The 21601-nt window shown below is 38.6% G+C and overlaps 1 protein-coding gene across 1 annotated transcript in view; it reads left to right on the top strand.

Moving 5' to 3' along the window:
* Nucleotides 1-4990: 4990 nt before the first annotated feature.
* ABCA9 (ATP binding cassette subfamily A member 9) overlaps nt 4991-21601 on the top strand; it is a 54772-nt gene continuing 38161 nt past the window's right edge. Inside the window, exons 1-8 of the mRNA XM_070395484.1 lie at nt 4991-5055; nt 5270-5663; nt 10432-10529; nt 11915-12016; nt 13985-14192; nt 16582-16746; nt 18349-18452; nt 19391-19617. Of these exons, the coding sequence (XP_070251585.1) occupies nt 10524-10529; nt 11915-12016; nt 13985-14192; nt 16582-16746; nt 18349-18452; nt 19391-19617 (812 nt within the window). The 5' untranslated portion in view covers nt 4991-5055; nt 5270-5663; nt 10432-10523. The remainder of the gene's footprint in view (nt 5056-5269; nt 5664-10431; nt 10530-11914; nt 12017-13984; nt 14193-16581; nt 16747-18348; nt 18453-19390; nt 19618-21601) is intronic.

Here is a 21601-nt window from a genome sequence, read left to right as displayed (position 1 = left end):
ACCCTGTTGGAGATTATATCTTACAAGTGAGGAAACTGAGGCTTTCGAGATAGATTACTTGCCTGACATTGCAGAGCTAGCAGAAAGCAGACCTAAGGTTTCAAGGTCAAATATGCTAAAGGGCTTAACCTGCAAGGGTTCTGATGAGGGCCCATATACGTGTAGCAGGTCTTGGGGGAAGATAGGTTGAAAAATAGGCTGATTGATTGTTTTTTACATTGTCAGGGTGATGTATGTCCAAGTGTGTTTATCAACATTCAAGGATGATCACTGGCAGAATGAAATAACAGAAAGCCCTCACTCGGACTCTCCAGATGGGGGGAGAAGAACAGGGCGAGGGGAACCTTAAAAAAAAAAGGAACAGAAAAAACATGGTCCAAGTAGAAATGGAGAACTGGAAAACCACAGGAAAGCTTAACTTAGAAATTATGAAATCAGATGACTGGATGAAATGGATGGGTTATCCTAGGGACCTACCCTCTTCCCTCATGGGAAGTTAAAGATTTGCAGGCTAGGTGAAAAGAAAAAGAAAAGTGTACTGTTTCCTACTAACAGATAATGGAAGCAGGCCAAAAATATATCTGAGACGTGCAACTGCAAATAAAAATGAGTATCATACAAAGGATCTGTCCAGGCTCCCCCCTCCAAAAGAAACACAAATAGGACCAAGTAGAATCTGTTTACTATGTTTTTAAAAAACAAAGAGAAATTTTTGGAAAGTATCTGCCAAAACCCAGGAGGTGCAGATGGATCTGAGGAAGGATGAAAGGCAAGAACAGAAAAGGCCCTGGGAAATGAGCAGAGACTTTCTCTCTCTCTCTCTCTCTCTCTCTTCCTTTTTATTTTAACTTAACTAACAGATGTGATCCATTGCTTAGTTTACTGCAAAACTGAGAATATAATTTTACTTTACCGGGTATTTTTTAAGAGGAAAAAAATAACTTATATTGTTGTTTAAGAAACCTATTTTTCTTGTCTTCTGCGGGGCACTGTTTACAGTGATCATGCCTTAGTGGAAGGGGTGGAAGGGCCACATTTTACTTATAGAAAAACCGAGGCTACATTTGGAGACATTTATTTTATTTTATTTTCTATGTTTTGTGTATATTGTCGTAGGTATTATGGAAAATAAGTTAGCCACATTGAACTTTTAAGCGTTAACTAACAATTAATAATAATGACTGCTTGGGAGTATGCTTATATTAAGAAAAATTAATTGGAGCCAGCAGCTCATGTAGGCATATAAAAGGAAAATACATACCAGCAAATATTCCTTCAGATGACTTGGGTTTTTTTGTTTTGGTTTGTTTCAGGTTTCCTGTTCATGGAGGTGTCCTTTAAAGCAGTGATTTTTAAAGCATGCAATGCCTGACTATTTAGTCAGGGGCACTGAACTCTTTTTTTTTTTAATTGAACTTTCTGTTCTTGCTTTTCATCCTTCCTCAGATCCATCTGCACCTCCTGGGTTTTGGCAGATACTTTCCAAAAATTTCTCTGTTTCTTAAAAATATAGTAAACAGATTCTATTTGGTCCTATTTGTGCTTCTTTTGGAGGGGGGAGCCTGGACAGATCCTTTGTATGATACTGATTTTTATTTGCAGTTGCACGTCGCAGAGGTGGCATTGGTTAATGAATTTTTATAGTTTCAAGTGTACATTTCTATAATACATCATCTATACATTGTATTATGTGCTCATCACCCCAAGTCAAGTCTCCTTCCATCACCATTTATCTTCCCATACCCTCTTCTCTCCCCCCCACCCACCCCCATTCCCTCTGGTAATCACCACACTGTTGTCTGTATCTATGAGCTTGGGGTGAGGGTTGCTTAATCCCTTCACCTTTTGTACCCAGTCCCCCCACCCCCCTTCCCCTCTGACAGCTGTCAGTCTGTTCTCTGTATCTATAAGTCTGTTTCTCTTTTATTTGTTAGTTCATTTTGCTCATTAGATTCCACATATTAGTGAAATCATATGTTACTTGTTTTTCTCTGACTAGCTTATTTCACTTAGCACAATGTTCTCCAGGTCTATTCATGCTGTCGCAAAGGGTACAATTTCTTTCTTTTTTATGGCCCAGTAGTATTCCATTGTATAAACGGGCTGCTTCCAATAGAAGGAGCATACTTCAACATAATAAGGCCATATATGACAAACCCACAGCCAACATCATACTCAGTGGGAAAAAACTATAAGCTTTCCCCTTAAGATCGGGAGCAAGACAGGGATGTCTGCTTTCACCACTCTTACTCAACATAGTTCTGGAAATTTAGCTATAGCAATCAGACAAGAAGAAGAAATAAGACATCCAAACTGGAAAGGAAGAAGTAAAAAGAAGTAAAACTGCCATTGTTTGCAAGATGATATGATACTTTATATAGAGAACCCTAAAGATTCCACCAAAAAACTACTAGAACTGATCAATGAATTCAGTAAAGTATCAGGATACAAAATAAATATCCAGAAATCAGTTGCATTTTTATATACCAATGAACTAGTTATAAAGGGAAACTAAGAAAACAATCCCATTCACAATTGCTTAAAAAACAAACAAACAAAACACCTAGGGCACGGCTGGTGTGGCTCAGTGGTTGAGCTTCAGCCTATGAACCAGAAAGTCATGATTTGATTCCCGTTCAGGGCACATGCCCAGGTTGCAGGCTTGATCCCCAGTGTGGGTGTGCAGGAGGCAGTTGATCAATGATTCTTTCTCATCATTGATGTTTCTCTCTCTCTCTCTCTCTTCTCTCTCTTCTCTCTCTCTCTCCCCCTCCCTCCCTCTCCTCTCTGAAATAATAATAATAATAATAATAATAATAATAATAAACACATTTTAAAAACCACCTAGGAATAAATCTAACCAGTCTCTTTATCTGGTTAAATAGGCTGCTGGCCCAATTCATTCTTCTCTCGTTGCAGATCAGGTATTTCTTCATTTGCACGCACAGTGTTGAGGGCTGCACCAGGTCCCACAGTAACAGTTACTCTCAATCCCAGCCAAATATTTTAGCCCAATGCAAAGCCCATCACATGAAATCTATATGGCTTCTGGCACTGGAGAATATTGCTACAAAACATAAGCAAAAGGCAAGGGGAATTGTAAAAAGTGAGGCAGCATAGCATTTACTTGATCTCACAGACTGGGTTCTAACCAGTTACTCACTGGTTTTGTGAATTCAGGCAAGTAATTTCAACTCTCCGGGCCTCACTTTTCTTATCTGTAAAGAGGGGGTGATTATAATAGTGCCTACCATGTGAGATTATTATCTTGATTACATGTGTTAATATTTAAGTGTGTTTTGCACATAGAAATGCCATGTGTGATTGCTAAGTAATACAGCAGTGGTCGGCAAACTCATTAGTCAACAGAGCCAAATATCAACAGTACAATGATTGAAATTTCTTTTGAGAGCCAAATTTTTTAAACTTAAACTATATAGGTAGGTACATTGTTATTAACTTAACTAGGGTACTCCTAAGGCTTAGGAAGAGCCACACTCAAAGGGCCAAAGAGCCGCATGTGGCTTGTGAGCTGCAGTTGCCATTCCACTTTTGAAATCCCAGTAAGATTCTTCTTTCCTTTTTACTTTTTTAATTTTATTGATTTTGGAGAAGAAGGTATAGGGAGAGAGAGACAGAAACATCAACGATGAGAGAGAATCATTGGTGGGCTGCCTCCTACACGCCCCCCACTGGGGATCAAGCCCGCAACCTGGCAGGTGCCCTGACCGGGACCTGGTTCATAGGTCAACGCTCAACCACTGAGCCACACCGCCCAGCAAAACTCTCTTTTTAAGTTGGCAAGCTAATACTAAAGCTTATTTAGAAGAGTGAAGACATATGAGTTGATCAAGACAACGCTGACAAAGAAGATTAACGAGGGTGGGCTTGTTGTGCCTCGGTTCTGCAGAGATTGCATGTGAAAAATGAGGGCACCACACTGAGGGAGAAGAATAGAGTCTAGAAGCCAGCCAGGTCCAGAACACACATCCTACATTCAAAGTTCTAGGGGGAAAAAAGTTACTGAAAACAATTTCCTAAATTATGTTCTCCGAGCACAAAATGTGGGCGATGTTATTAAACGTGATCATTTTGTATTTTCTACAGAAGACAGCAGACATACAGAAACCATCAGAAATGGTGAGTGTTTTGTGGGGTTTTTTTTTAATGTCTCACAGTCTCATGAATTAATGAGTTCAACCTGCTTCTACTAGGCTTGCTGAGCAATTTCTGAACTCGTGGAATTAACCGAAGGGTAAACATAATAGGCTACATATTGAAGGGCAGTAGGTAAGGAAGATTTCCTGTGGTTTGCATGGACTAGGGGACACAGAGGAGTTTGTTGCCCTGAGAATTGCATGCCTAGCACTTTACTTCGCCTTCAACTTAGGAAGTAATTGCAGCCCAAAACTTAGACTTACTGCCTGCAAGCAGAAAGGTAGCGGTCCTTGCTTTTTCTCCTTTCGTCTTCAGCTAAAGACAAACTTCATGAATTCCAAGAAGCTTTGGAACAGCGTTGTCTTCAAGTTACATGAGATGCTAAAAAAAAAGAAAAGAAAGAAAAAAAGGCAGAATGGCAGCTCCTACCTGTTAAAAATGTTTGGTAAACAATATGGAAACTAGGACATACTAAAAATCTATAGTTGCTTATAGAGGAAGTAGTTTGTTTTCTGGGAGTTGTTGCAGAAGTAGCCAGCGTATGGAGTGCAGTTCTTATCTTAGTTTTATGACATGGCTCTAAGTCCCTCCTATTTTGCACTTGGAGAAAGATGCTGCCGTTAGCGGGCGTGCAGTGCAACAAAACTATATTCTCTGTGTACAAAATGCGGGTGATGTTATTAAATGTGATCATTTTGTACTTTCTACAGAAGACAGCGGACATACAGCAACAATCAGAAATGTGTTTTAATGCTTGACAGTCTCATGCATGAATGAGTTCATTTTGTTACCCTGAAAAAAAAAAAAAATCACTTTGCTTCATTGCCATCTTTCTAGGTCCAGGTTTGAAGAACCAAATTTCAGTGGAAGGTTTGGAGCTACTTTCTGACTTGATTGGTATATCTCTAGCTATTTTTTAAAAAATCTCCCCCACCCCCTGCCCCTACTTCTTTCTGCTCTGCTCTGCACTGTCTCTAATGTTTCTTTAAAAGATTGGAGGCTCAGGGGGAAGGGGAGTGGAAATCCCATTAAGGCCTTGTATGAAAAAAGCTAATGGAGAAAGACTAAAACCTTTTGGGTTTGATAGTACCTAATGTTTTGTTCTGTCCAGCCAGCCATCTGCAACTCCACACTCCCTGCTGAGGAACTGGCCGGGAGACAAAGCAATGGAAAACGGTGAAGGAGTCGCCCCCGTGATGTGAGCAGAGAGCTTTTGGCAGTAGCCCGGCTGAATTAAGACCACAATCCTTTTCGGAAATCAGTCTAAAATGAACTCTTCACAATAAACATGAAATTAAAAGCATGATGTACTAGTGACTCAGAAGGAATGTGAGCGCTTCTCCAGGAACTGCCAAGTCCCCGTGGACGAACCGTGTCTGGATGATCATTCCAGATTTCCTGCGAGTGAGTGAACCTCTAACCCTGTGGTGGTGTTGCCTATGGAAATATCACCTACGACTTCCAACGGGAAATGCCAAACATTTGGATGGAAACTATTAAGTGCAGTAAGTTATTAATGACTCGTTTTGATTTGTCAAATCATCTGAGTACTTTCTATTGTAAGGCTAAATAATCATTTGGGGAACTAAGACTTTTTTTTTCCTTTTCTCATTTTTACCCCGTGACTAAAGCATATTTGGACCAAATGGCATATATTAGCTAATAGGCTATTGGAGAAATGGAAAGAAATGGAACGTTTTGCTCCCTCTTTGCAAGTAGGAGTTACTTCCCATGTTATTAGACTTAATTCTTTTTTGTTTGTTTTCAATGTTACTGCCAGAGGATTTGTAAGCATGGGCGGGGGGGGGGGGGGGGGGGGGGAAGTGGGGGTGAAGGTAGAGGGGGGCAGGGGGACTACATGATTTTCAGAGTTTTGAATTGTGTTAACTGGCTTGAGAATATTTTCATCAAGAAAACTCAGGGCAATGTTTTGATGGACCTTTGTGGATCATGCTAAATACATAAGAATTTCGATCTGATGTATTGTGCAATGCATTGATGCTCTAAATACGAGGAATTCTGGCAGGAAGTGACTGGGTTTTTGTAGCCAAGTTATTCTTTCTAGATCACACGATTTTTGGAGCAATTTAAGCTAGTTAGATGTTTTGTGCTACTATATGGTGAGTTGTATTTGTATTTTTTTTCTGGCATTTACATCAGGAGGTGTTGCGGGGGGCGGGGGGCGGGAGGCGAGAAATAGTGTTAAGAGTGAGAGACAAAGAGCCAAATGATGACACTTAGATCATGTCCATTATTCTTTTATTCATAAATAATTGTCAGCACATGCACTAACCACAGGAAGAAAGAATCGGCAATATATTTAACCCTTTGATACTGTGGTTTACCACGACAGTGACGTCCCGATCTGAACTGCTACTGTCGGTGTCAGGTGGGTCCCCTCGGCTGTCGCTCTCTGCTCCGATGCAGTAATATCAGGAGCTCATACCCGTGGCTCCCGAATCCTGTTCATTCCCAGACAATTGTTAAACATAAACGCATGCCCTCCTGTGTTCCACAAACAGCACTTCGTAGAAGGAACCTCCAGCAACTATTTCTGTCCTCATGCTCTTTTTTAAATTATTATTATTAAATTTTATTGGAGTGACATTGGTCAACATGAACATATATATAGGTTCCATGTGTGGATTTCTAAGTTACAAAATCTGTATAGAGCACCCTGTGCCCACCACCGAAAGTCAAATCTCCTGTCACCTCATATTAGGACCCCTTTCTCCTCCCACCCCTCTCCCCCTGGCAACCACCACACTGCTGTTTGTGTTCATAAGTTTCAGTTTTATATCCCACATATGAGTGAAATCAGACGGTTCTTAGCGTTTTCTGTCTGACTTATTTCACTCAGCATAATGTTCTCAAGGTCCCACGCGCTGGCCTTAGACTGTCAGGATTTCTTCCCGTCTTGTGCCCGGTCCTCCTTTCATGCTCCTGTATCCGTTTTCTTTTTCAAATGACCACATACCTAATGGGGTCGAACAAGGCAGATGTATCATCTCAGAGTTGGGGAGGTAAGACACGTGCGGTGAGTCACACTGGACTACAGTGAGGTGTTGGCAGGGCTGCGTTCCTTGCTGGAGGACATAGGGAAGGATCTGTTTTCCTGCTGTTAAAACTTAGCGGCTGTCCCATTGTCTGGCTCATGCCCTTTTCCCTCCGTCTTCAAAGCCAGCAGTGGATTGCATCCTCCGTCTATGGTTAAGGACCCTTGTGATGACATTGGGCCCGCCCCGATAATCCACGATTACCTCCCTGATTTCAAGTCAGTGGCTTAGCAGACCTACTCCCATCTTACTCCACACCTTAATTCTCCTTTGCCATGGCACAAATTCCAGGACTAGAACGGGACCATTATTCCATGCAAGCTTGTCAGTCCATGAGAAGTCAATACAAATTATGTGTAATCATTTTGAAAATTGTGATTTCTTTCAACACTGCACATGAACATCCCTCTGTCTGTCTTTGAGCTTTTCACCTCCCTTCTTTGCTATGCAAGCACTTGGAAACAGCTGTTGTATTTCTTTTCAGCTTGATTGCACAGTGTTCCCTATTTCACACCTTTACATTTACTTCCTAATTTTTTTTAAAAAATACATATTTTATTGATTTTTTACAGAGAGGAAGGGAGAGAGATAGAGAGTTAGAAACATCGATCAGCTGCCTCCTGCACACTCCCTACTGGAGATGTGCCCGCAACCAAGTTACATGCCCTTGACCAGAATCGAACCTGGGACCTTTCAGTCCGAAGGCCAAGGCTCTATCCACTGAGCCAAACCGGTTATGGCTACTTCCTAATTTTTAAATAAACAGGTCAGAATGAGCAAGAGACACATCAGCGTGAAGCAATCTAGCCTTTAAAGTTCTCCTCCATCAGTCCTTGCCTTTCAGACTTAGATAGCAATAGCACATTCTTCCCAGCAATAAAACGTAATTAGGCTCTATCTCTGGCATTCACAGGCTCCCTTTCCCCCGGGCTTCCTGGAGTGGTGATCTTCCCATTTGAATTGCCTCTTGAATACAAGCAGGGGGCAGCATGGGCAAGATCAGGATTTTAGTCCTTGAACCTAACAGCCAAGAGCAAGCTCATTTGTAAAATGAGGGAAGAGACAATAGCGACCCTGGGATTGCCATCCTCCTTAAATACGGCACCAAAGGAGGCTGCCACTACCTTGAAAACGCATGTTTCATTGGCCAAATAGCCTTGTGCTCCAAGCACAGTCCTTGTAACATTTCCTGGGCCAATTCCCCCTCTTAAAATGTTGGGTTTGTTAACTAAGATTAGGTCTTACGTTTTCTTTATCAACTAAGATAATTCATGGGTGTTCACACTCTACAAGTCTCAGAGTCTTTTTATGAGATATGCCCTCTGCAAGGCAATTATGTAGCTCGTTCTGGGAAATATACTTCTGGTTCTTGGGCTGCACTAAGATGACGATGTAAATAATGACATTCCATCGCTGCTAACCAGGTAGAGTGTCATATCTGAATTCTGCTGCCTTCATTAGGTTTGAAGTGATCAGTGAATAGCCATTAGACCAGCGGTTCTCAACCTGTGGGTCATGACCCCTTTGGCAGTCGAACAACCCTTTCACCGGGGTCGCCTAAGACCATCCTGCATATCAGATATTTACATTACGATTCATAACAGTAGCAACATTACAGTTATGAAGTAGCAACGAAAATAATTTTGTGGTTGGGTCACAATATGAGGAACTGTATTTAAAGGGCCAGAAGGTTGAGAACCACTGCATTAGACAGGTAGGCTCTGAATTTTTGTGGTTATATAGGTTCTAGACTAGAATTAGAATGCTCTCTGCAAACAGCTCTATAAAGAGTTGCTGAGGACTTGGCCCCCGTATTGGAAATGGACAGTCAGACCCAATGGTGGATCTGTGGTAAGCCTGAAGGCTAGTTAGCTCTTCCTGCAAGTCTAGGTACTTCTGTGGATTAGCCCCAAGGCCAAGGTTGAACCCATAAAAAGAAGGGATTGGGTAATTGTCTTCTACTGACAACAGCAGAGCAACATAGATGCCTGCAAATAATTATGCCTATATTGCCTAGGATGCATTTCCAGTTCAAGAACCTCCTAGTGCAAATTCATCTGATCCGTGTATCCCTTGTCAGTTCACCCCATCCTTACTGCCGCCTCCCACCTCTCCATTCATATGCATGGCTGAATATGCAAGGCTGAGGCTTATATGCTTCACAGACCTGATGGTTATTTGGGGTGTTCTTTTCTACTGGCAATAAAACTGGACCATCTACTTTCTAAGAATCAAAGCATGATATGGGGTTAAATTATAATCTAGTTTTATTGCAAATAGATTTTCTTCAGTGTTCTTTAGTTTTGTCTATTTTGGTAGGTTTCTCTAAGGCAGTGGTTCTCAACCTTCCTAATGCGCGACCCTTTAATACAGGTCCTCATGTTGTGGTGACCCCCAATTTCATTGTTACAAATTGAACATAATTAAAGCATAGTGATTAATCTCAAAAACAATATGTAATTATATATGTGTTTTCCGATGGTCTTAGGGGACCCCTGTGAAAGGGTCGTTTGACCCCCAAAGGGGTCGCGACCCACAGGTTGAGAACCACTGCTCTAAGGGAAATTGAGCAAATTGCTTTTTCAATTCCACCTCACAGATATTAGGCTGATTTTTATTCCATTACAAACTGTTTACTTCCTCCTGAACTACCCCATTCCTATCCTGTCAACTTGATTCTTTATAGACTCTTTCTTTTATCCTTTAATTTCAAACATTATTTTTTATATTTCCTTGTCATTATATTTGGTTCTTAAAAGAGCCTTTAGGAAAATATGCATGTCTTCCCACTACCTTGAAAAATTATTTCCATTTTATTTTTTACAATGTATTTTTTACAATACATACTTTTTGCAATTGTATTTTCTTTATTTTTCTTTTGAATATCACTTCACCTAATACTTTACTTTTTATTGTTTTTTTCCCTAATTTTAGATATTTTCAATCTCATTATTTTTAAATATGTTTGAATTTTTTTTGAAAAAATGCAAGGATTGCAAATTCTCTGTATCATGGAAGATGTTATGGTCTTGATGACTTTAGGGGGAATATTTAGTATTTGCTTTTAATTTCTTTTTAACTTTCTTCTTGAATTTCATTATGGTCGTTAAATGGAAGATTTTAAATTTTTTTTCTGTTTATTGCAATACAATTTTCTTTTTAAATAGTTTATATTTTCTTTGCCTTTGGGGGTAATCGGCCTTTCTTTATGTTCCAGCATTTGGGGCTTCCGATAACAACTGCGCAAACTGAAGTCTGTGGATAAACGCCTGAGTGGATCCCTCCTAGAGCTCCTCACCGCCAGTTGGGATGCTGGTAGAATCTCTGATCTTGCATGGAAGTGACCCCTGATCCACACACTCCCCAGATGAACTTCTACCACAGCACGGCAGTTGGTTCAGAGTGAGGGCTCCAGAACTTGACCCTCTGGGTTCAAGCCCTGGTTGTGTCACCTTTAAGCTGAGTGTGGAGAGTCACTTTGCCTCTCTGTGCCTTATCTTCTTCATCTGTAAAATGGGGAGAATAATAAGGTCTATCCCAAAGGTTTCCTGTGAGGATTACACTGATTAATTCTTATAAATGCTTAGAACTACCTGGAACATATAAACCATCATTAGAAGTTAGATATTATTTTCTTTCCAATATCCTATGTTCAAACTACTTCCAATCTCTCTTCGTTCCAGCCATAATGAACAATCTGAAATTCTCTGAAATTTCACAAGAATTTTTATCTACTTGCTTTTGGATTTTGTTGCTGTTGTTTTCTCATTTAATGGTTGGCACGGAACTTTTTTGAACTTTACTTATAAAAAGTGGATAAAGAACTAATTAATCATACTTTTGATTTCATGGCACACAGCATGATTGGTTCAAACAAAGTCCTTATCTTGTTTTGGTTATTTATTTCCTTAAATTTACAGCTCCCACTTTATACCCAAACTCCATTTCCACTCCCCACTGCCATAGGTAACCTTTTCATTGTACTTGATAACCATCCTTTAGTTCCTGGATATTCCTGGAAAATGTATATGGCATGAAGTGCTAATTAATATAAATGATGTTGTAATATAACTCTCAACATTGTCTTACTTTTAAAAAAATGGCACTATGTTTTTTTAAAGATCTCTTTATGTTACTATATGGATACCAACCCATTGCTTCTGAACCCCACGTGCTTTATGGACTATATTGATTACAATTTGTTTCACAGCACCATGCCACCATAGTGCACATTATGAAGAACATCTTCGTAGAGGTCCCCTTGAGGGCTCCTGTGAAAACTTCCTGGGCACTTGTACCCCGCAGCTGAATTGACTGATGGCAGTAGTAAGGAATTGGGAATGAATCACTCAAATGGTTGTGTGAGTCTATACTCCCACCAGCAGTACTTAAAGTTCCTGTGTCCCCGTTAGAAAGCTGAACAGTGCAAGGTTGTGGGGAGAAAACTTGACTCTATGAAACTCTCTAATTTTTGTCAGTCCATGAGGAGTCAATACAAATTATGTCTAATCATTTTGAAAATTGTGATTTCTTTCTACACTGCACAGGAACATCCCTTTGTCTGTCTTTGAGCTTTTCAGCTCCCTTCTTTGCTACGCAAGCACTTGGAAACAGATGTTATGATATTTCTTTTCAGCTTGATTGCACAATGTTCCCTATTTCACACCTTTACATTTACTTCCTAATTTTTAAATAAACAGGTCAGAATGAGCAAGAGGCACATCAGCGTGGGTCAGCAAACATGGGCCCTTCTCTGCAAGAATTTTCTTAAAAAATGGAGGATGAAGAGAGAAACCTTCTTGGTATGGTTCAGAGTCAATGTGTTTGTCCTTATATGTAGAAAAGGAAAAAGTATTTGACCAGGCAGCACAAATACTGTGTCTTCATTATTTAATGTTTCAGATAGATTCTATTTCTAACAGACTGACTTTTTTTAAGTTCTGGACTTTGCTATTATTTCAAATAAGATTCCTTTAAAAATATTATTATTATATGTCTTAAGGCATTTGAAAAGTAATTCATATTTAGAAACTCCATGAAAAATAACGCCACATCTTTACACTGCAGAGATAACAATTCTTAGCATCTAAACTCATTTGAAACTCATGAAGGCATAGGTACATAAGTACAGGGTTAAAGTCAAAGAAACAGGCAACATTTAATCCAGAATTAATCCAGAAATCAAGATGAAGTTTTAAAAAAGCATTCAAAAGACAAAGTGTAGCACTTCCAAACAGTTGTATTATGGATACGGATGATGTCAATTGGAAAGAAATAATGGGTATATATACAACTAAGAGGGAAAGTGCATTTTGAACTTTTGCTTCTATTAGGATAGTATTTATTTTCTTCTAATTATAAGAATGATTAGATATACTTTGTGTAGAAAATTCAGTAAATTTAGAAAAATATATTAAATACATTAAAAATCACTCATAAAATATCCATAGATTAAGGGATGATATATTAATATTTGATCTTATAGACATTGTGTGTATGTGTGTGTTCTTTCAACCAATATGTATTGAATACTTCAGTTGGCAAGAATAAGTTCTATAAAATTCCTGCATGGAGTAAGGATCATATGAACGTAAAAGTTAGATGCTACTCTTGATAGATGTTTTGCTATCATCATTTTAATTATTCATATAAGCACTGTATCTGTTCATTTATCTACCTGACTAGATAGATTAGGGTAGATATAGGCCAACACACATAGCTGAAATAAGAACATATGGTGAATATTGTCTTTTAAGGGACATGTGTTTAGAATTAAAACTAAATATTAAAGTGTGTTCTTAACACAGGACTTCACATGCATTCTGTTGCATCTCCAATTCCAGAATATTGTTGCAATGACAAAGACTTTTAAGATCTGTCTTTATGAGCAATATTTTGGAACTATTTTTTGCACATACAGGTAGCAGAAGATAAAAATATGACCTTGCTCTTGTTGATGGCTGGTTCTCTTTTTCATGCTACCTAATATTTCTTTATCATTGTCACTTGGGTTTCCACATGACTATAAATCATTAGGCCATTCATGAAGCAATCTAGCCTTTAAAACTTGCATTGAAGTATGATAAACTTAGATTCTCAATTATAATTGGAACCAGAGGCCCGGTGTACAAATTCATGCACCAGTGGGGTCCCTCGGCCTGGCCTATGGGGTCAGGCTGAAACCGGCTCTTCAACATTCCCCGGGGGGTCCCGGATTGTGAACGGATGCAGGCCAGCCCAAGGGACCCCACCGGTGCATGATTGGGGCCAGGGAGGGACGTGGAGGTTGGCCAGCCGGGGAGGGACTGCAGGAGGACTCCAGGGCATGTCTGGCCCATCTAGCTCAGTCCTGATCAGCCAGATCCTAGCAGCAAGCTAACCTACCAGTTGGAGGGTCTGCCCCCTAGTGGTCAGTGCACGTCATAGCAACTAGTCCCCTGGTGGTCAGTGCACATCAAAGGGAGCAGTTGAGCGGCCTTAGCATATCATTAGCATATTACGCTTTGATTGGTTGAAGGGACGACTGGGCACTTAGCATATTAGGCTTTTATTTTATAGGATGGATGCTACAACTCCATCTTGATAGATGATGTGCACATTTCAAAACGGGCAGATTAGAGGACAAGAAATTTGGGAGAGTTCAAGACTGGGAGAGAGGAGAAATGGAATCTGAGCTACATAAAAATTTAAGTGTTTAAATTTGTTTGGGAATGATCTGTCTGTGGTTGAACAGCTACTGATTTGCTCCATCTTCTCTTGTTGCTGTGCAGGAATGGTTTTTCTCATTTCTCCTGGTGTTATTTGCATACCTGTTTTCTTCCACTATACATTACACTGATAACTTTCCTCAAGTGCCTGCAATATATCTGGGGCGTGTAGATCATTTTAATGATTCTAATTACGTTATTGCATTTGCACCCGAATCCAAAACTACCCAGGAGATCATGAGCAAAGTAGCATCAGCCCCATTTATGAAAGGTACGTGCTCCAGAAATTCACGGTAAATTTCATGTTGGCAAAATACACAAATTCATTTTAAAATTCTTTTGATAAACTGTGTTAAATGTTTAAGTTTCTAGATTTAATTCACAACATTAATGCATATTCCTTTCTGATATCAAGGAGATTTTCTTACTGTATTTACTACTCTCCTATATTAGGAAATTTTATGTTAGTGGGTTTTCCTTTTTATAGTCCATACTAAAATGAGGTAGTCCAGGGTTATTCAAATGTATGTTTGTGAGAAGATTCCGTAAAGATTGATCAATGGTGACAGCATGGTTTGTTAATCTCTTGAAATGCATAAAAATTGAGAGAGAAATTAGACAGCAAAACCAAGAAAGCATGGACAGTGTTCACAACAAAATAGGTGAAAAAGTATTTCCTTGGGCCTCCAGATATAAGTGAAGGGGGAAGAAGCCCTACCAGCCACAAGGCTTGCTGTAGGGCCGTGATGGCGAACCTATGACACGCATGTCAGAGGTGACACGCGAACTCATTCTTTTGGTTGATTTTTCTTTGTTAAATGGCATTTAAATATATAAAATAAATATCAAAAATATAAGTCTTTGTTTTACTATGGTTGCAAATATCAAAAAATTTCTATATGTGACACCGCACCAGAGTTAAGGTAGGGTTTTTCAAAATGCTGACACGCCGAGCTCAAAAGGTTCGCCATCACTGCTGTAGGGTATCTAATGGGCCCGAGAAGAGAATGAGAATCCCCTAAGAAAGAGCCAGTAACCACTGCAAAGAGAGGGCCGATTTGAGAATGATTAAAACCATTTTTAGTAATTAGGTTGGTGCTGTAGTTTTAGAATGTTATTCTGAGGCTGTTATATATATCATGTGGGATATACCAAATAAGTAATTATGGAATAGTCTAATTCTCTCACCCGTGAGTCCTTGAAACATTGGAGTCTTGGTACGGGAAGAAAGGAGATGCAGAGATCTGGGACAAGAAAGTTATAGGGGGAGGACTCTTGACCTTCCAGAAAGTTAGGAAACCTTTGAGAACAAATAGATTATGTCAGAAAAACTCAGCCGTCAACTTCAAGAGACCTCCTCCTGGGTCAAAGCTGGCATATGTTAAGCTTCAACAAGAATAGCGCAATGATTTGAAACTCATCCAATGTATATTTAAATGCATGCTTTCACCATGATGTAAAAAGAAAAAAAAATATTTGCCCTTGGAAGATGATAGGAAATCAGTTGTTAGGAACATTTGTAAATAAAGGGGAAATGCCAGCATTTATCCTATGTGAACTGTACTATTGGTTAATCAAACAGATGCTGGAAAGTACTGTTTTATAAACATGTTCTAGTAAATGAAAAACAAATGATGGAAATAGAACATCATCGTTTCAAAATTTCTAGTGGATCTGGGCACTGAGTGTCAATGGCTGCTCATATCACAAAAAGCAAGACACTCAGCAATTATGACACTAATGAAAGAATACACCGCCACCTGTAGCCTGGCCCAAAGGATTGGACCTGGTTCTAATTAAATATCTGGTCCAGCTGCCAGATGGCAGGAAGCACAGAGGACAGTGGAACATGTTGAATTACAACAGGTGTTTGCATTCAACAGATTCCAGACAGTGGGTTAAATGGCCTGGGTTTGGTCCGTAAAAGGCACTCATTTACATTACATATTTTCGAATAAACAAAGTCTCTTGGGAAAACACTCCCCAAATTGAACAATTTTATGCTGTCTTTGAAGTTTAGCCATATTGACACCATTGTCAAATGAAGGTATACAGGGTGGGATGAAAATAGGTTTACAGTTGTTTGTATGGAAAATAATACAATCATTAATAATCAGTAATACAAGAATAAACTGTGTTTCTTGTACTCACAACTGTAAACCTACTTTTGCCTGTCCCCGTATATTATAATTATAGAATATATTTATAATTGTAATATATATTTCAACTTTAGACAGGTCTGTATGCACATCAGTTTAAATGTATACATTCATATTTCTTTAAAGTATTGGTTAAAGGGTGTCCCCCAAAAAAGTATACACACTTTGAATGATTATTAATTCCAATAAGTTAAATCTGAAAAGAAAAAAAATCAATTGAGCTATCAGCTATAAAGTGTGTATACCTTTTGGGGGACACACTATATTTCATTTGGAAAGGCACAATCTGTGATAGAAGCGATTGCCACACAGCACTTCTGAGTTTATCTAGAGCGTTGGAACCCCGCCCCCACCCCACACCGCCACACACACACACACACACCAAGCGTGACTCAGTGAGGAGGTGACGTGAATGTAAGTAAAACCTTCACCATGATTGTGTGTGGTGTGCTGTCTTTGGACTAGAGATCTTCCTTACCTTTTCCCCTCTTTCACCCGCAGGAAGGACAATCACGGGGTGGCCTGATGAGGAAAGCATGAATGCATTGAATTTAAACTATTCTATAGATGCAGTGAGAGTCATCTTTGATGATAACTTCTCATATCATTTAAAGTTTGTCTGGGGAGGTAGAATCCCCAGGATGAAGGAATACAGAGACCATTTAGGTAACTTTCCCATTAGAAAAATACTTTTTGGGGTTTTTTTTTGCTGTTGTCATTAGTCAAAAGGAAGCATATGTGAGAGCAGAAGTATCACAACATATCCAGACTTTTAACTTCTGAACATAATGAGATTCATTCCTGTTAAAAAAAAAAAAAAAGCATGTGTTCTTAAGTGTATTGTCTTATTAAGAAATTATATTTGCTGTTTCAATTATGTGCTGCTTAACGAGAGGGATACTTTCTGAGAATTGCATCATGATTTCATTGTCATGCAAACATCACAGAGTGCACTCACACAAACCTAAATGGTACAGCCCACTACATGCCTAGGCTGTTTGCATATGGTATAGACTATGACCTCTAACCTGTACAGCATGTTACTGTGCAAAACAACATGAGATTAAATCAAGCACAAGAGAAAATGATGCCATCCAGAGATGCGGTAGATATGAGATATTCTATGAGCTGCTGTTGGCATAGCCTGGCATACTGCTTTACAGCCAACTTTTTTTTTATGTAAGTAGAAAGAGTACACTTTAAAATAACGATAAAACATATAGTTAGTAAAAACATAAAGCAGTAACATGGTCCTTTATTGCCATTATCAAGGATTATGGGCTGTACATAGTTGCAGTAGGTTTATTTACAACAGCATCACCACAAACACTTGAGAAAAGCATAATGTCATAATGGCTACAATGTCTCTAGGCCTGCGATTTTAAGCCTTTTCATCTTATGGTAGACATAAACTACTAAAATTCTGAAGCACACCAAGAAATACATTTTTTTTTTTGCTGAACTGACAAAAAATAGGTATAATTTGGATTCACTCACACTGGGCAGCTATTGTTGTGTTGGCATTATTATTTTTTCATTTGACAATCTAAGGCAGTGGTTCTCAACCTTCCTAATGCTGCGACCTTTAATACAGTTCCTCATGTTGTGGTGACCCCCAATTTCATTGTTACAAATTGAACATAATTAAAGTATAGTGATTAATCACAAAAACAATATGTAATTATATATGTGTTTTCCGATGGTCTTAGGCGACCCCTGTGAAAAGGTCGTTTGACCCCCAAAGGGGTCTCGACCCACAGGTTGAGAACCACTGGTCTAAGGGAAAAGAGGTCAGTGCCCTGACTAAGTAGTCAGGTCCTAGATTATAAGAATTTTTCAACTTCATTATATGTGTTCCATTGTTTACCCAATATAGTAATATGGCACATGACTGCATTCCTGTGTTAGTCCTAAATAAAATTGCAAGAAAAGGATCTTGCTCAATGATTACCAAACTTTTAAAAAATTTAGTGCTTTTTTGGCACAAGCCGCAGAATAGTCTTGGCTCAACAAAGCTCAACAAAATATTCTTGGGTAATGGAGAGATTATAAGATTGAGTGAAAAATTGTTGAGAACTGATGTTCACATGAACAAAGCATATTCTCTGGGTGTACCCTGCAAACCTTACTTGCAAAAAACCCTACCATACGCTATATTATTGTGAACTTGGAGTGCATTTTGGAATATTTGAAGTCTTCATTTTTCCTATCACCAAGATTGCCCCATCCCATCATAACTGTTTATGTTGCGTTCTTCTTTTCCTAAAGCTCATTGTCAAACATCAAATGAAAAAGTCGCCTGTGAAGGTTCACTGTTCTGGAAAAAAGGCTTTATAGCTTTTCAAGCTGCCATTAATGCTGCTATCATAGAAGTGAGTATTAAGTTAAAGAAATAAATGGCATTGTAAGTTAAATTTTGTTGGATGGTTATCTTATGGATTATCCTATCTTATTTAATTGACTTATTCACTTCATTTATTGGGCACAATGTACTGGACAAGTACTGTGCAGTCATGGGTCACTGTGCACTATGATGTTAGGATAGTTGTGTCACCAGACCAGTGATGGCAAACCTTTTGAGCTCGGCGTGTCAGCATTTTGAAAAACCCTAACTTAACTCTGGTTCCGTGTCACATATAGAAATTTTTTGATATTTGCAACCATAGTAAAACAAAGATGTATATTTTTTATATTTATTTTATATATTTAAATGCAATTTAACAAAGAAAAATCAACCAAAAAAATGAGTTCGCGTGTCACCTCTGACACGTGTGTCATAGGTTCACCGTCACTGCACTAGACAATGGAACCACGGTTGTATATACAGTCTGCCATTAACCAACATGTATTTTTGTGGTGCAAGACTGTATATAAACCATTACACTAAGCCCTGAGGATCAGGAAATAAGTAGAACACAGTTACTTTTCTCCAGGGATACTGAATAGTAGGGGGAGAGAAATGGATATATGGTTCATAATAAGAGTTTAGATTCTGTCATGAGATTATAAATGGTGTACTAGGCAAACAATGAAACAAGATACTCTGAAATATCAGAGAGGACCTACTAATTGAAATGACATTTCAGCTGAGACTTTGAGATTGAGTAGAATTTTGTCTAGTGAAGATGGTAGAAAGATGTTCTAAGGAATCGAGACAAAAACTGGAGGGTGGCAGGAACTACCTGGGGACAGATCATGATAGGCATATGCATTTAGAAGTGGAATGCACATATTTCTTATCATTGAGAGGAAATGCATGAGGTTATAATCAGCTTCATATAACAATGTGTTCATTGATATCTTTCTTTAGATCACAACAAATCACTCGGTGATGGAAGAGCTCATGTCAGTCACTGGTTTAAATATGAAGATATTACCCTTTGTTGCCCAAGCAGGGGTTGGGACCGATATTTTCATTTTCTTCTGCATTATTTCTTTTTCTACATTCATCTACTATGTATCAGTCAACGTTGCCAAAGAAAGACAATACATTAAGTCATTGATGACCATGATGGGACTTCGAGAGTTAGCATTCTGGTAATTACATGGCTACAGTCTGTCACATAGCATACATAAGCAGAGTGAGTTATTTGGACTCCCTAGGCCTATAAAGTATCATATTTAAACTTGATGGCTTCCATAAGGTAGTGTACGATAAATAAGTGAAGTAGATGGACTTATAGGCTTGGTAAATGATACTTCACTGAATTAAAGAAAGTCTAATTCTATAGCTTGCTGAAACCCAAATCACTAGCCAATACAAATGATGACTCTTGATCACTAGTTACCATATATGAGGTGGATGTGTGTGTGTGTGTGTGTATACACACACACATACTGGTATATATATATACATATACTTACATATATACTTATATATACTTATATATATACTTATATATATACTTATAATATATATATACTTATAATATGGTAATATGCAAATTGGTCAGGATGCCGTCATGTAATGACTGATCAACAGGAGGGCGGGGCAGCGAGCTACAAGTGGCAGAGAGCTACAGGAGGGCGGGCAGTGAGCTATGTGCGGCGGAGAGCTACGAGCAGTGGTGGGAGGGGCGGCCAGCTGAGGCAAGCGGCAGCAAACTACTCGCACACAGATTCATGCGCAGGGCCACTAGTATGTTTGTATATATACACACACACACATATGTGAGGTTTCTAATGTTTGATGAAATATATGTTTGGATGATTGATTTTGACTCCACATTGAATGAATTCTTACTTTTATGACACTGAAGGAAATAACATACACACACACACACACACACACACACACACGAGTTATGTTCTTAAAGCACAAAGCTTCTTTGGTGGAGGTGTACACAGTGGTGAGAACACAGGCTTGGGAGGTGGGAAGCCATGGGTCATCTCCATCTGAGCATTGCCACCTTGACCAAGTTACTTAATCTCTTCAAATCTAGGTTTTCTCTTCTGTTAAACATTGATAATGGTATCTATCTCTTATTGGCCATAAAGATTAAACAGGAAATGTATTTAAAGTGGAATTAAGAAAAATTAAACACAGAATATTAGATAGAACTCAGTATTGGGAAGTAGTACATACTGAGAGATGTAAGTTAAGGAACCAATTAACAACAAAACTTTTAATGAGTTTAGCCAAACAATGCTTTTGAGATAAAGAGTAGTAAAAGCATAAGTTCTTGAATCAGAAAGCAGTGGTTTGAATATACCCTATACATACTGTGTTATTATTCTCAATGTTAAACAAGAATTGTAGAATATATAGAATAGTTGTAGATATATACCATGTAGTGTTTAAATAAACGTTAGATACTGTTGAATAGGAAGACCACATATTTTTAATGCTGCCAATTTATACCAAATTTATTTTTCCCCCAGAAATATTTAATAAACAATGCAAAAAATGGAGAAAATGCATTGCTGGCTTGGTTTGGTCTAGAATGGGAGTTTCTTCTGGTGTCTCTATTTGTATTAAAATTGTATAACTCAATCCTGGAGGGAATTTTGGTCAATATATTTTTTAAGAAATCATGGAAACCTACAGAGCATTAGAGAAAAGCAACCGATGATGATGATGATGATGATGATGATGATAATGAGAGAAAGAGCAAATATATCTGATGTTGAAGGGTTAACAAAAATAGGAACGTTCCTCCCATAAGAAAAGGCTGTGACATTCTGTGTGTTTGGCATATGAATGAAATTAAGGAGAGGTTTATAGAATGCAGAGAGATGAACAATTTCAGATGAATAGAAGTATGTTGTGCAAAGGAATCATCACAGTTAGGCAAGACTTCCCAAAACACAATGGCTCTTCTACTTTGAACAAAAGAAAAGTAAGTATTCATTGTGGACTGGTTATGGACCCATTGTCATATCAAACCCATAACATACAATATTTCATCTTTTCTTATTATTTTTCAGCAGAGAATAAGGAAATTTAAAGAGATTGAGTACCTTTTAGGATCATAGATTTACAGTGGAGCAGTGAAAGCTGGAACCTAGATTTGCATGATTA

Source organism: Myotis yumanensis, unplaced genomic scaffold, assembly GCF_028538775.1.
Source record: "Myotis yumanensis isolate MYYU_CA2020_CCGP unplaced genomic scaffold, mMyoYum1.0.hap1 SCAF_16, whole genome shotgun sequence".
Classification (NCBI taxonomy): domain Eukaryota; kingdom Metazoa; phylum Chordata; class Mammalia; order Chiroptera; family Vespertilionidae; genus Myotis; species Myotis yumanensis.
This window is presented reverse-complemented; position numbering and strand designations above follow the sequence as displayed.